The sequence below is a fragment of the Poecilia mexicana genome, unplaced genomic scaffold, assembly GCF_051168715.1.
Source record: "Poecilia mexicana isolate PSO_F unplaced genomic scaffold, ASM5116871v1 scaffold_3, whole genome shotgun sequence".
NCBI classification, from domain to species: domain Eukaryota; kingdom Metazoa; phylum Chordata; class Actinopteri; order Cyprinodontiformes; family Poeciliidae; genus Poecilia; species Poecilia mexicana.
The window spans coordinates 34278349-34292891 of NW_028263372.1; the positions used below are offsets into that span (position 1 = coordinate 34278349).

The 14543-nt window shown below is 37.5% G+C and overlaps 1 protein-coding gene across 3 annotated transcripts in view; it reads right to left on the reverse strand.

Moving 5' to 3' along the window:
• The window catches only part of LOC106924056 (C-myc promoter-binding protein-like), a 65917-nt gene that overhangs the window by 44479 nt on the left and 6895 nt on the right, over nucleotides 1–14543 (reverse strand). For all 3 annotated transcript variants that reach the window (XM_014997556.2, XM_088004471.1, XM_014997550.2), the window contains exon 2: nucleotides 3439–3772. In XM_014997556.2, the coding sequence (XP_014853042.2) occupies nucleotides 3439–3749 (311 nt within the window). In that variant the 5' untranslated portion in view covers nucleotides 3750–3772. The remainder of the gene's footprint in view (nucleotides 1–3438; nucleotides 3773–14543) is intronic.

The window sequence follows — 14543 nt, forward strand, 5'->3', positions numbered from 1 at the left end:
AATTGAATATTTGATTTTTGAAGATTTAATTTGTGAAAGATCTGGATTTGTTTTTCACCAGTTCTCTCCTGGGGCTTCCACAGTTCAGAGTGGCGGCCATCTTGTTTTACAGCTTCTATTTCTACGACACATCGTGAGGGTCAGGGTAAGATTTCCGATTCATGAAAATAAAGTTAATGTTACAAGAATAGAAGTGCAGTAATATAATAAAATCTTAGCAGTATGAGAATTCCAACACAAAATCATCCAAGCTTTCTTCTTCATTAAAATTATTTTTTTTCTTATAATTTTAAAACATTCTGGTAAAATTGCGTCTTTATTCTGCAAATATTATGACTATATTCTCATAATTAAACAAAACATTTTGTAGCTTGGCCCCAATACACCACTGTGTAACTCACAGAACGGAGGATTAAAAAAAACTTTTTAAATATATTTCCTCTCATTTGTAAAATATAAAGCAAGGGAGGATTGATTAAAATCAGAAATCTGAGATTTTATTTTTAAGTCATGTCACTAAGTCCAGTTTTGATGTGTAAAATTTGAGGAAAGAGATTTTAATACATTGGGAAAAGGCTGTCACATAACAGCGAAGCTCTGTAAAAACTTCACAGACTCACATGAGCAACACTTTTCAAACGATCTGCCAAGTCTTTCTGAAAGTTTTTCATTCTAAAATGAACTAGACAAGCAAAAATATTTAAATTCAAGCTTTGAAATACTGTTGTCTCTACACATAGGAGAAAATTTAGATATGAAGAAATGTTATTTTAAAAGGTTTCTGTAAAAAACATGAAGGATGGTAATTCAGGCGTATTTTTTACAGGTCTACTGTTTTTGTCCATTTCTCTACAAATCTAGAAAACGTACAACACTACATGCTATCAAAGTCAAGAATAAAGACAAGTTAGGAGCAATAAATGTTAGAATGAAAGCTTAGAAATAGCCTGAAGAAACATCAATCAGGACCACTTTACAAGAGAACAAAGCCTCAGTGAATGCATAATAGATAAAAACAAAAACTTCTCTTCTCTTACTTATAGCAGCTCATCCATATGGAAAACATTCAGTTTATTAGCAGCAATTTATGCAGAGAAATGGACAGCTCTGCTGCACTGCTGCATGCATATTTCAAACATCACAGGGATGGCAGTTTGATCTGCGTTCAAACCCAAACTAACAGCACGTTCTGGTTGCGGCAAAGAATTATTGAGCAAAGAAAAATGTTCATTCTTCTTTTGTTTGCGGTTTTGACCCTGGAATAAAGACTCTGGCATTGATTTGAGCATGTGCATATAGTACAAAAGTGTCCTGAAAGACAATAAATTTTTATGTTTTTTCTTATAAACTCATTTTCCTCACCGACTCTTCTGATTGGTCATCATCTGAACTCAAGCACACCAAGTAAAACTGTACAAACATTACAAAAGAAGCTTACAGAAGGGTTTTAATGTATAAGAAGATCATTTTTGCACCTTTATCCCACTAAGATGTCTAAGATTTCCCTCAATCAAACCACTCAAAAGGCAAGAACTTAAAGTTAAACCATAAAATTGCAGTAATTTTCCCCAGTTAATTCCCTTATCCTCCATTACTCTGCAGGGTTTTTGTGGGAGTATCTGAAAGCAAAACAGAAAACAGATCTTTGAGTGGAAAACTGTTAGATTCATAATTACTTTTTCTGCAGGATCCTTTTTAAGATGCATCAGACCAGAGCAGAACTCATCCATCCATTATTGACAAACGCAGCATTTCAGTGGCGTTTCAAACTGCGTGTTTGCCGAGCGAGGCCTTGAACAAACCGCCTGAAAACATCTGATTGTGTAAGAAGGTCAAAGGTTTGAAAAGCATTTACAGGAACTGCTCTGTAGTTTCAGCACTTTTATTTAGTTTATTTTTTAACAGATCAGAGAATCAGCGTTCACTTAGAGACACAATCATGGTCTTAAAACAAATAGAATTAGGATTTAGGGTCCGGCAATACGGCTTAAAATTTACATTTCAATTTTAGTTTTTTATTTTACACCACGTTAAATTTACGATTGTAATATTTCTTTTTACATTTTTATCTTGAAAAAGACAGAAAATATTTTCAAAAATTGGCTTTCATTTCAATCTTCCTCTCTGTGACCTCATCTCAAAATCCAAACAATTATAAATGTAAAACACGCTTGTGAAACAAGATGGCCGCCCTGGGAATTTAAACGGAGTGAAGCTAAAGCTATCACTTTACGAGTTTGGGGTTGAACACATTTACAGACAAAGATGGGGGGTTTTTTACTTTAATTGCAAAATATAGATAATTTTGTACAGTTTTGGAATAAGTACAGCTCTGAGTGTGTTGTTCTTTAAGTAAACAGCCTTATTTGTGTCTCCAGTTAGCGATTAATTGTTTACTATTTTCAACAGATTCGTCACGATTAATCGTTTCAGCCTTCAAAAAAATGAAAGTTTGATATTCTAACTTCAGCTTACTGAGAAGTTGAAGCATCTATCTGATATTTCTGTTCATAAAACAGAAAATCATTAAAATAGAAATGCCTTAAAGTTAAAAGAATCTGAAACAGCAGCTGTGCAGCTATTCGCCGCTGCATGGAGCAACAGCTGCAGAAGCGTGTAAATGATGGCTGCACCCGCTCATTTAAACCCATTAGTCCTGTCAGGCTCGCAGCAGCCGAGGTGCTGATTGTGTCTGAGCAGAGCGGCTGCATCAGTGCCAGATAAGCGCTGAACTCCGCAGCGTCGGGGAGAAGAATGAGTCCGTTTAGCGTCGTCACCACCTGCCTGAGGTGTGTGAAGATGGAGTATTGAATTCACATAATTCAGGAGATGCTGCTGAGGAAGAGACCTGTAACAGTGCTTCCCTTTCACCTTTCACTGCGACAGAAAACGGCTGCTGGCAGAACTGAGCACTCCCTGGAAATAAGAAGACTTCAGCCTTTAAGATCAAATTCAAATGTCCTGAAGCTGGAAGAGCGAAGCAGCAGGAGTGAATCATTACCAAGAGGGAGACAGCCGGTTCTCAAAACCGGCAGCAGGGCAGGGCTGAAACGATTAATCACTTCAATCGTGATTAATCGGTTATTGAAATAATACTCAACTAATTTAGTAATCAATAATGATACCTGCAGGGTGGTGCCAAAGTGATTAATTAAATTAATCGCACTTAATCAATTATTAAAATAATTGTCAACTAATTTAGTAATTGATAATGAAACATGAGGGTAGGACTGACACAATTAATCGGATTAATCACGACTAATTGATTATTAAAATGGTCGTTATTAACTTATAACACCCGAGGGTAGGGCTGAAGCAAATAATCAAATAAATCGTGTTTAATCAATTATTGAAATAATCGTCAGCCAAGTTAGTAATTGATAACGATACTGAAGGTCTGATGGGATTAATCAAATCAATCAGTGAAAGGTTACTCACCCCAGGTCGATGAGCGGCGGTTTGTCGCGGCCTCGCCTGTAGCACAGGAAGATCTGCGGCGCCATGAGGCCGCCGTTGTTCAGATCGGCCGAGTGTCCGCTCGGCGTGGTCTCGATGCACACGAACCCCGGAGGAACCTCCTCGCCCAGGGAGCGGATCACCACCGCCACGTCCGTGATGGGCGCTTTGGGCTTGGCCGTCTTGTGGCACACGTCATCAAAGTGGATCTCCTGGTCCAACGGCTTGGACGGGTCCGTCAGACCGGCAACCACGAAGTAGTCGGCTACACGGGGGCCTTTGTCCTCCATCATTTCCCATCCCCGCCAGCTGCCCTCTGAGGGAAGAGACGGAGAGCGAGAGACGCAAACAAATGATTCATTTTTGTCACAGAAGGAAGTAGGGCTTTTATGCTTGCTTTAGCAGTGATTTAAAATATATGACAGCTATTAATCTTACTAAATGGAGTTCAGATGAAGGGCAAATGGAAGAAAGTGAAAATGTGAGGAGGGAAGGCACATAGAGTTTAGGAAGTTAGCTGATGTTAGACTTAATGTTGAACATCTTTACTGACACAAAGGTCTCTGAGGAGAAACCAAACTTCTGCTTACAGTTTTCAAGATCTTAGTGTTCAGTTCTCATGTCAATATCCCAGAGTTTCCCAAACTCAAATGTTTTAGTCTGAATTCGCCAGAATAAACACAAAAAGAATCCAAATTTATGAGAGAAATAGAGAGACAGAGAGGGAGACAAAGATAGAGAGAAAAAACTGAGGTAGAGAGCAAGAGAGAGAAAGACAGAAACACCAAAACACAGAGACAGAGAGATAAAGACAGAGACAGACAGAAAAACAAACAGATTCACAGAGAGAAAGTCAGAAAGACAGATGGCAAGAGGGAAACAGAAAGACTAAGAGTCAGGGAGAGACAGATGGAGAGAGAGACAAAAACAGAGAGAAATACAGACAAAGGAGAGAGGAAGAGGAGAGAAAGAACACTGATGGAGGGAAGAACGGAAGGACATTTGTACGTATGGACAGACAGAAGGACAGGAAATGTTAACATATTCCCAGATTCCTCCCGTTTCCAGTCTTTCCCAGACCTGCAATTATACATTTCATATCTTTCAGACGACACAGAAAGCCTGTCTGAATATTCAAAAAGCGCGCCTCAACCTGGGATCCTCGTGATTTCATGAAGTTCCTTCGTCAGAAATCGACACGAATCCTTCAGAGAGCCTCCTTAGGGCAGGAGCAGCAGGTCAGACGACCACTGACTGCTGGCTGTGTCACGATACCAGAGGGTATTTCAGGAATACAGAGGAAGTGGGACAAATGAGGTGGAAATGTGACACGAAACGGCTTCATTTGCATTTAGGAGGAAAATTAATGGGGTGAGGAGAAGCTGGTGCAGGAGACGCCGTGTGCTGCTGCAGAGCTTCAACAAGCTGTTATCCTTCATTTTTGTGTTTTTAATCTGAATCAATTAGGACTTTTACTAACAATTATCTTATAAATCGATTAATCTATCACATTTCTGATGATTAATCGATTAATCAGGTAAAAAAAACTGGCACATTCTACAAATTTTTCATTTAACCTCAAGTCTTTTTATACAATATTATAAATAAAGTAAACGATGCAAATAGACAAATAATTCAATTCATTTTTAATGTTGCATTTCTATTGCCTAAGATTAATATATTTACAGAGGGTTTTTATCTTAAATGTATATATTTTTGTACAGTTTTGACTTAATTACTGGTGTGAGTTTGTTCCATCATCAAATGGCCTTTTTTGAGTCTGCATACTTCAGTTAATGATTAATCGATTACTAAATTAGTTTAAGATTATGACAGCAATCGATTCATCATTTCAATCCTAAAATAATAACGCAAGCTTTACAAAAAACATTTTTTCCCATAAAAAATAGGCATTTCACCCATTTTTCCCCCAGTCTTCCAGGGTATCCATGCTCTAAAGTAAACCCAGAATGATTATCCTCCTTCACTCTCTGCAGACTTGTAATTTTTGGGGCGGGTGTGGTGTAATCTCCCAGCATGCCTCACTGCTCACTAACAGAAACCTTCAGGACATGAAGGAGTCTCAGTGGGCTGCATTCATCCTTTGCCTGTATTCTGCTGGGATGAAGGATGCCGTAACCACATTTGGATCATGACAGCTGTAGGAGCAATTTGTTGCATCATTCTGAATAAAGCAAAACTTTGCACTTAGTTTAAAAACAAAAAGGCAAAAACGCAGGACTAGAGTTGCAACTAGCTATTATTTTGGTTGACTTAATCGTCAGAATAATTGATTATTCTGACAATCGAGTAAAAATGGCACATTCTGCAAATTTTTTATGTCACCACTTAATCCATTTTTTTAGAAATATATTACAGTTGCAAATAAACAAACACCCAAATTTATATTTTACTTAATAAACATTTTAATGCCTAAATAGAACATATTTACAGACACGATTTTTTGGCCTAAACACAAAATGTATACGTGTTTGTGTGCATGTGTATATACATATATATTGTTTTGGATTAATTACTGCCATGAAAAATTATGTTGTTCTTTCAACAAAGTGGCCTTTTTTGAGTCTATATACTAAAACAATTAATTGATTAATAAATTAGTTGACAATTATTTGAAATTGCTTCATCATGATTAATTCTATTAATCGTTTCAGCCTTAAAACAGTTTGTGTTTCACCAGTTTGTAAACTGATTTTAGCATGTTAGCACCCAAAAATATTTCACCCTATAGATAGAAAATTAACTCCAGGTCCAGATAAGTTTATATCTTCTGTTTCTGGTTGATTCAGTCTAATCTGCATGTCATTCCACTAATATAATGATTGTTTCTTTGCAGACATTTAGTGAATAAAGCGTGTTTGTTGCTAAAATACAACAGTCCTTGCAGGGGTTTAAACAGAGAACAACGTGTGTTTGCTGGCCTGGTTGCCGCTGCTGTGTTATTGACAGATGGTGAGAAAGCGCTGTTTCAGTGTGTTCTGGCTCTCGCGCTCAGATTACAAACACATCTTGCCTCATCATTTCCACACTCTGGGAACGTGACGAGAAAACAGCCACTGCTGATTTACTGTGCCAAGTGATTTTTATACAGCTGTGATAAAGCAGAAGGTATGGGTGTAAAGATTTACAGACATATTCTATTAACTGTACAGCCCCTATCCACTCCACAGTTATTGGCACCACTGACAAAAAGGCATTAACAGTGTTGAAACACATAAAAGACTCACACAGAAAGAAATGGAAAAATACAGCTTTTAAATTGATCTCATTTATTCAGTGTTAAGAAATAATTGTTATTACCAGATTTCTGATGCCAAAATTATTGGCTGATTGATTTTTGGCCCTTAAAAAAGTCCTATTACAGCTCATTTCTCATAGCCACTTTTCAAAATGGGAAAGATAGAAATACATATTATTTAAGTGTAGTAGAAGTGAGTGTAAATCAGACAATCTACAGGGAATTTTATTATTAGCCTACATTTGGCCTGATCTACAGTCAGACCATTTATTTGAACAACTGGACTTGTAACAAAGTCTGATAAGTTTTATCTTTGACGGCAAGTGAAGTAACATCTACAAAGCTTCCAGCTAACAGTAGCTTTGTTTCCATCCACTTGTCATGTGAATTTTGAGGAAATTTTTTAAATGTCACAAAAAAAGCTAATTATGGGTTTCCATCAACTGACTACGAGGATACATGTGTAGAAAGCTAGTTTGAATTGTGCCATTTCCATCAATCTGTTCTAATGCGATATTTCAAAATGCGGAAACTCAAAATTATGGAAACTCATTTTAAAGCATGTTGGTGTCACTAAGGCTCTAGAACAACTACAAGACGCCATCTACATACCAAGTGATTGTTTGGGAAAACCTTAACACATTGAGCTCATTTAATTTTATTGGGAATTTTAGCACACCAGTGGGGGCTTTGGTCAGATGAGACTAAGTGTGTTTTCACACCTGATAGTTTGGTAGATCTGGTTGATTTGGGACTCAAATTGCAACATTTATTAAATTTCCAGCTGCTGTGTTTCTCTTTCACACTACACTGCATCAAATAAACCAAACTAATGGCTTGGCTTGTTCCCCTCCTTGCCTGTGGGGGGCGCTGCACCAAGAACTGCTGAGGGAAATGACACAAAAACCTCTGAAGAAGAGACTGACCGCAACTTCCTTCTTCACGGAATGTTAACAAAAATGGAGTGATGTCAGATTTTAGCGGTTGTAGGATTTGTCTTTCGTCTTTGGTAAGACTATGAACCGTTTCATCCTCTACCCTTAGACTCTTGCTTTGTTTAGGCTGGATTTACCCAGAATGCCCTGCGCTGTAGTCCACTTCCTGCTTTTGGCGCGGTCTGCTTGCCATTCAAACCATGACAGAGTTCACTATAATCCAACTGAGACCAAGGTTTGTAGAAAGACAAGAGTTCGCTTTTTGGTCTACATCAGAGTTTGATTGCGTATTTACATTTCCACAAACAAATCAGACTTTCAAGACAAATGGACTGGAGTTTGATTACAGGGTCTGAATTCACCCTAAGACTTGTCTTTCTGGCCACAAAGTCCAGGTGGGTTTGACCAACTTTGCAAAATGTTGGCAAAAGTGTGGAGTCCAATTGGTTGAAACACATCTGTTCAGGACACCAAGTCCAAGACCACAGTCACTTCCTGTCTGAGCAATAGAAGAGGATTGTAACTGTTCCAAGATCGGAAAACACTGGTGTCAGAGGACACACTTTCCTCAGTAAGAAGGGAACAGAACAGAACATGAAATACGCAACAGGAGAGTAATTTATTTGTTAAAAATGTGAGCAAACTGAAGCATTGGAAAGTCTAACAGCTCTGCAACGGGAACATATGCGTGCAGAGAAAAGAGCATGGCCACACATTCTCTGTTTTTCACTGATATTTCGCCAAGCAGAAATTATGACAAACCCAAAAACATGTGGCTTTGTCGTAATGACTAAAAACAAAAAAAGCCATCCTGCAGTTATTCAGTTGAGAATCGTATTCAAAGCTGAAGTATAAACTTGCTGGAATATCATTGTGTGCCTCCAAAATGACGTTCCTGGTTGAACAAGAGGGACTTTACATGAAGACTCAGCTTACTATAAAATAGATTATGACCTAATTCATTTCAGTCTGACAGATGAGAGCAGCAGAGACCTCCCACAGTATCACCTTACGCCCCTCAGAGTCATATGACGGGCCTGGAGACTGGAAAGCATCCTCGCCTGCTAAAAATATAAAGCCGCAGAAAGCAGGAATACTATGGCTCGTTACATAAGGACGAAGTGCAGCTATATGTGCCACATATATGGGACAGCCTGCTGAAGAACCAGCTCAGTCTGCAGAAATCAACACGGAAGGACACTGTCGAGACACATGACAGAGAGGGATTTATAATAAATATGTAGGAATGAAACAATTAATCGTGATTAATCAATTATTGAAATACAATGTAACCTTACACCCACTGCTAAGCAGCGGGAAGTGTGAGAGAAGGACAGAGCGCCAGCAGCATTGATATATATTACTAATTGTTAACTGGAGTATACAGGCTCACAAAGAAGGCCATTTGCTGGAAGAACAACATAGTCAGAGCAGTAACTAAACCAAAGCTGTACAAAAAAAACAAAACAAAAAAACCCCATTCGCATTTAAGATAAAAACGACTGTAAATATGTTTTAGTCTAAACTCCTAAACCAGCAGTTTTAGCTTCAGCTGGATCAGATTTACTAGAGGAACAGAAATGCATGATGCAAATGCAGCAAAAGAATAAAAAAGGGTTAAGTGGCTACACAAAAATCTGTAGAATGTGCCATTTTTTAATCCAATTAATCGTCAGAATGATCGATTAATCAATCACTAAAATAATAGTTAGCTGCAGCCCTACAAATATGATTACAGTCCCAAACTTTGAAACATGCAAAATTTACGAAAAGATGATCAAGCCACCTTGAAATCAAACTAGACTGTATATGAGCTGTTTTATTGCAGATTTTTCTTCCTACAGGGCGCCATTTGCATCAAAATCCAAATAAAGAATATTTAGCATCTTGCAAAAGTATTCAGATAAACTGTCACGTAATAGTCACCAAATATTTCTCCATTTTGTTTTTATTAACGGCTCAAAATCAGTCAGTTTAAGAACAAGCATCATCTTTTAAGTGCTGTTACAAATTCTCAGACATACAACACGACAAGTTGAAAAATTTTCATCTTTTGTTGCTGTATCAAAATTATACCCTTAGCTAGTTAGCTACCAAGGGTATATTAGCAGCTAGTTAGCAGTAGCCTCAACCCTCCAGTTACAGAACAACTTAAACTTTCGTCAACAGAAAAGTCCCACAAGGAAAGCAACTACGCAAGAATATATGATTAAATAGTCCTGTCGTGGAAATATTTAAGACCTGTGATTAATGTCAATTTAATTTAAGAACAACTTGAAGGATTTACGGACATGAGCTGCATGAGTTCAGAGCTATGTAGAGTGATAGTTTCCTGTCACACATGGTCTTTTGTATGGAAATAGTTGGATATCTGTGCCATCTGACCAGAACATTGGTTTCCTTGAGGATACGTTTTTAATGCATTTGGTTGCATAGGACTTTATTTAACAGCATTAGAGAACAAAAGAGTAACTAAATGCAACACTTTCAGATTTTCATTTATTGCCACATTTTGAAAACCATGCATCACTTTCCATTCACTTCATGGTCTGTGTTGATTTATCGTCTAAAAACCTGACAAAATGCATTGAAGGCTGTGACTAACGGGACAAATTTTGGGCACTAAACCTAAAACTCCCCTATACAGTGCTGCATAATCTCCCTTATTCTTCACATGTAAATAATTATTGGTTTCCCCTAAAGGAGCTGCGCCCGGATGATGTAAAGCCGTGACTCACATCGCGTCTGACGTCCACAAATTAAAATCTGCTGCCAAATATTTGAATTTTCTGGCTAACTGCACTTTTCTGAATGCCAACTGACCAGAAACTCCAGGGCAACGCCCAGAGATCGAAGTCGAGCAGATTTCTTCTTTTCTTAATAAAAAGCAGGATGAAACAAAGAGCTGTTCCTTCACACTGAATGAATTTCAATTTATGGATTGCCGAATAATAAATGTTGTAATTCACAAAACTTTATTCAGTTTTCTTCAGGATATATGAACATTTGGCAACAGTCTGACAAGATTTTAATTGGAGACTCAAACTTTAAACTTTGGCTCCACGGCAAAGCTTCCCTGCCTAAACTCGCTGACTTATATTCCCAGTTGGAGTTCTGGGAGGAGTGGGATAAGATGTCCAAGACCCTCAGGCCCTCGGTCCACTTTCACAAGAGTTTTAGTTTGAGCCAAAGTGACAGGGGGAACAATTTCCAGCTGTCTCAGCTTCATAGAGAGAGAGGCCAATGAAAACCACTGAAGGGACTCAGGACGGCGGTTGCTGCGGGCCAGTCGGCCCGTTCTGCCGCAGCTGAATAGACATCCAGCACCCAGACAGCCGCAGCAGGGCAGACACGTGGAGGTGTGAAGGAATGCGCTCAAGAACATAAACATAAGCCGGTAGGAAGTCCAACATCTGCTTCTAGTTAGCAGAGAGCGGCAGGCCTTCGGTTCCTCTGTCTTCCTGCAACATCAAGTCTTTACACATCACTTTTAATCAGAGCCTTTTCCTTCTAAAGAAGTAATTTTGGGCTCAATCAACACCCAGAAATGCTGAAGCGGATTAAATTCAAATTCAGGGTAAAAAGTTAAAAGGGATAGAAAACGTCTGTTGAGAAAGGCCAAAAAAAGCAACGCAGAAAAACTCTCATCCAGCTCCTCATGATTATCTTCATCCCACCTATAATTACATCCATGCTGCATTCATTCAATCCTGCACAAGGGTTGCCAGATCTGGGGAAAGAAATAAGCAACAAGGTCTACAAAATAAGCCCAAACGAAGCCAGGAGACGACACAACTCTGTAATATTCCTCCTGACTTTTCCTTCAATTTAAGAGCTGTAATCTCAGAGATATTCTAGAAAAAAACTAGGAAATGTCTGAGTTTATAAAGTCAAAAATTTGGTGGGACAATGCAGAAGTTTTGAGATTATTCTCAGAAATGTTGAGATTGTTCTGAGAATTTTGCAAGAGAAAACAAGAAAACTGAAAAGTTTAAAAAAGTTTTAAAAAATTTGCTAGAAAGAAACTCAGAAGTTTTGAGATTAATCTTAGAAATTTTACGTTGCAGATTCAGTTTTCAGAGAGATCTGGGGATATTAAACACAAAGTCTCCATGAAACCCGATCTCACAGCCCAGCCTCGTGGTCTCTAGCTTGATCTTTTAATCTCCCGGCTGCCAGAAACCAGGACTGTAGCATCACTTGAGCCAGAGTTATTTATGTAAATACAGAAATTAGCTGCCAGCGTTGGCTTTCCTTTCTTTTCCCTGAATCACGAGAATGAAACAGCAGGGAATTAAGCTTCATGCTTACAAACACCAGCAGAGGAATACAGACTTCATCACTGTAGAATCCAATAAAACAAATCCTTCCTCCAAGTGGGGAAAACTGAATCTGAAACACGCCAAGAAAACCTATTTTTACTGCAGGTTAATTAAAACAAGACATTAATTACAGTCTCCGCCTGTTCCATCTTGATGTGGAGATAGCAATGAAGAATGTGAAAGAATAGGGGAAAGTGCCTCCACCAGAACCAGAACTAGATTAATTCCCACTGTTTGTGTGTTTACAGATTATAGACTTTGCTGTTTAGGAAAAATAAAGGATTTTAGGACTTAAGAAAAGTTATATTTTCAATTGAAAAGCAGAGGCCACCCACTGAACAATGGCACACCCTGCCTCTCTCCAACACTCTTCATTCTTTAAGCTAATTACTGTTTGTGGACAGTATTCCCCAGAAACACGTAATCCTTTTCTCATTTGTTCTTTGGCAGCTTCTCTTTTATAGATCAGCCTTTTCTTGGTCAAGAAGACCCAAAATAAAAGACAAATCATTACTGTACAGAAATGCCTGTTATCATTTCCATTTCAACTCTGCTTCTAAAAACCGTAAGGCAGAATATCAGGAAATGCAGAAACTCCCAGCTGCAAACAAATCAATTGAATATAGACACTTTGCAACATGACATCATGCGAGGAAGATCCCAAAAAACTGATGACTGCCTTTGGTTTTAGCTGCCAATTTGTCAACATGACACGCTAAATCTTCAATGTGCACTGCAAAAACACAAAATCTAACCAAATATGTCTGTTTTTTAGTGCAAATATCTTAGTAAACTTAAAATAACACAAAGTTAGCTTATAAGTAACTTTTCAACAAGGTATAGGAGCTTGTTTTAAGAGATGGGCAGAATACGCAAACATTCGGCTCAAGTAAGAGAAGAACTACTTCAACATGTTTTTACTCAAGTAAAAGTAAAAGGTATGCATGCAAGAAAAAACTCAAGTAAAATAAAAATTATTTGGTAAAAAGTCTACTCAAGTACTGAGTAACTGATCAAATTATCAATAATTTAATATTTAAAATCAGACAGACCAAAATATAAAGTTAAGTGGAAATCTTGGTATTTTAAGGACAAAAATGACAATAATTCATAAGTAAAAACTAATAAAATCAGGCAAAACTTTTTTTTTTCCAAATCAATCCAGAAATTTTACTGAAGAGTGAAAATTAATTTTATTAATACTTCATAATAAAATTAAAAAAGAAAAACCAAAAAGTACAGCGCAGTAAAAATATTCCTAAAAGTACACTCTAAAAGTACTTTTTTTAAAATACTCAAGTAAATGTTACTACCCAACTCTGATTTTAAATAAATACTTTAATGATGAAAAAGTACTGGTTTCATTGGCAGATTATTTCTCTTGTAACATTGGAAAAATATCTTGCAATAAGAAAAATAATCTGCTAATAGAACTCCTACTTTTTTATCGATATTAGGAAATTATTGACTCTAAACAAGCTGCTATATCTAACTGAAAAGTTGCTTCTAAGATAATTTTGTCTTATTTCAAGTGAACCAAGGCATTTGTTCTAGAGACTAGACCAAAAACACTTGGTAACGTTTTGTGTTTTTGCAGTGTACGCACGATATATAAAAGAAAAATTAATGCAGTATTTTGCTACTAATTGTCAACACTCCAGCTCGATAAAGTCTCAATGTCACATTTCACAGATCAGCAAGAAGTTTTAATAAAAATTTAAAAATAGCAAGACAGAGGGAAGTATTTCATGTTTCAGCTATGGTAGCTTTACTTTTTTTTTTTTACTTTATTTATTGTAATTTGGCACTCTTCACTCTCCATACAGAAAAAGTCCTTAGCCTTATATCAAACACAGAGGACTATTATTGCAGTTTGCATTCAGTCGTTGGCAGAGTTGTCTCCCTGCCAGCCTCACATAGCAACTGAAGCCATTTGTTCAGCTTCTACAGCCACTTGTTTAAACAGAATTAGATTGTAGCATGTTGATACACTTAGAAAGAGTCATTGTTAGTGTTTTCTAATGAGTTATCGATCGGGGAAGTTGAAATTTGTGAGGATCTCCGAGCAGCTGCGGCGTTCTCCGTGTATTCAGGGAAACGAGATGCCGTGTTACAACAAACTCGCGGTATAAACAATGATTTCGTGCACACAAATAAACCGAACTGTTTGAACAGGCTGAGAGCTTTGGGTCTGATTAAGTCACAGCGATGATTTTCCCAGAGGAAACCATCCGGCAGAGAATCCGAGGTCAAATTCAACAAGCCTTCGTTACAATATGTACATTACAAGCTATTACCTTGATCCGTCTGTTGTCTTGTTGATTAATCTTAGTTTAACTTTTCTTATTAGCATTTTTGCTCATGTAGAATAAACCAATTTTATGTTTTGGATTAATCACAAGTAATCGTGATTAGTCAATAATTAAAATTCGCTTCAACTAAGTTAGTAATCGATTAATCATTCATTGAAGAGTACAGACTCAAAAAAACCTCTGATCAGTAACTAAGACAAAAGTACACAGAAAATATATACATTTTGTATTTGAGATAAAAAAAACATCTGATTGTAAG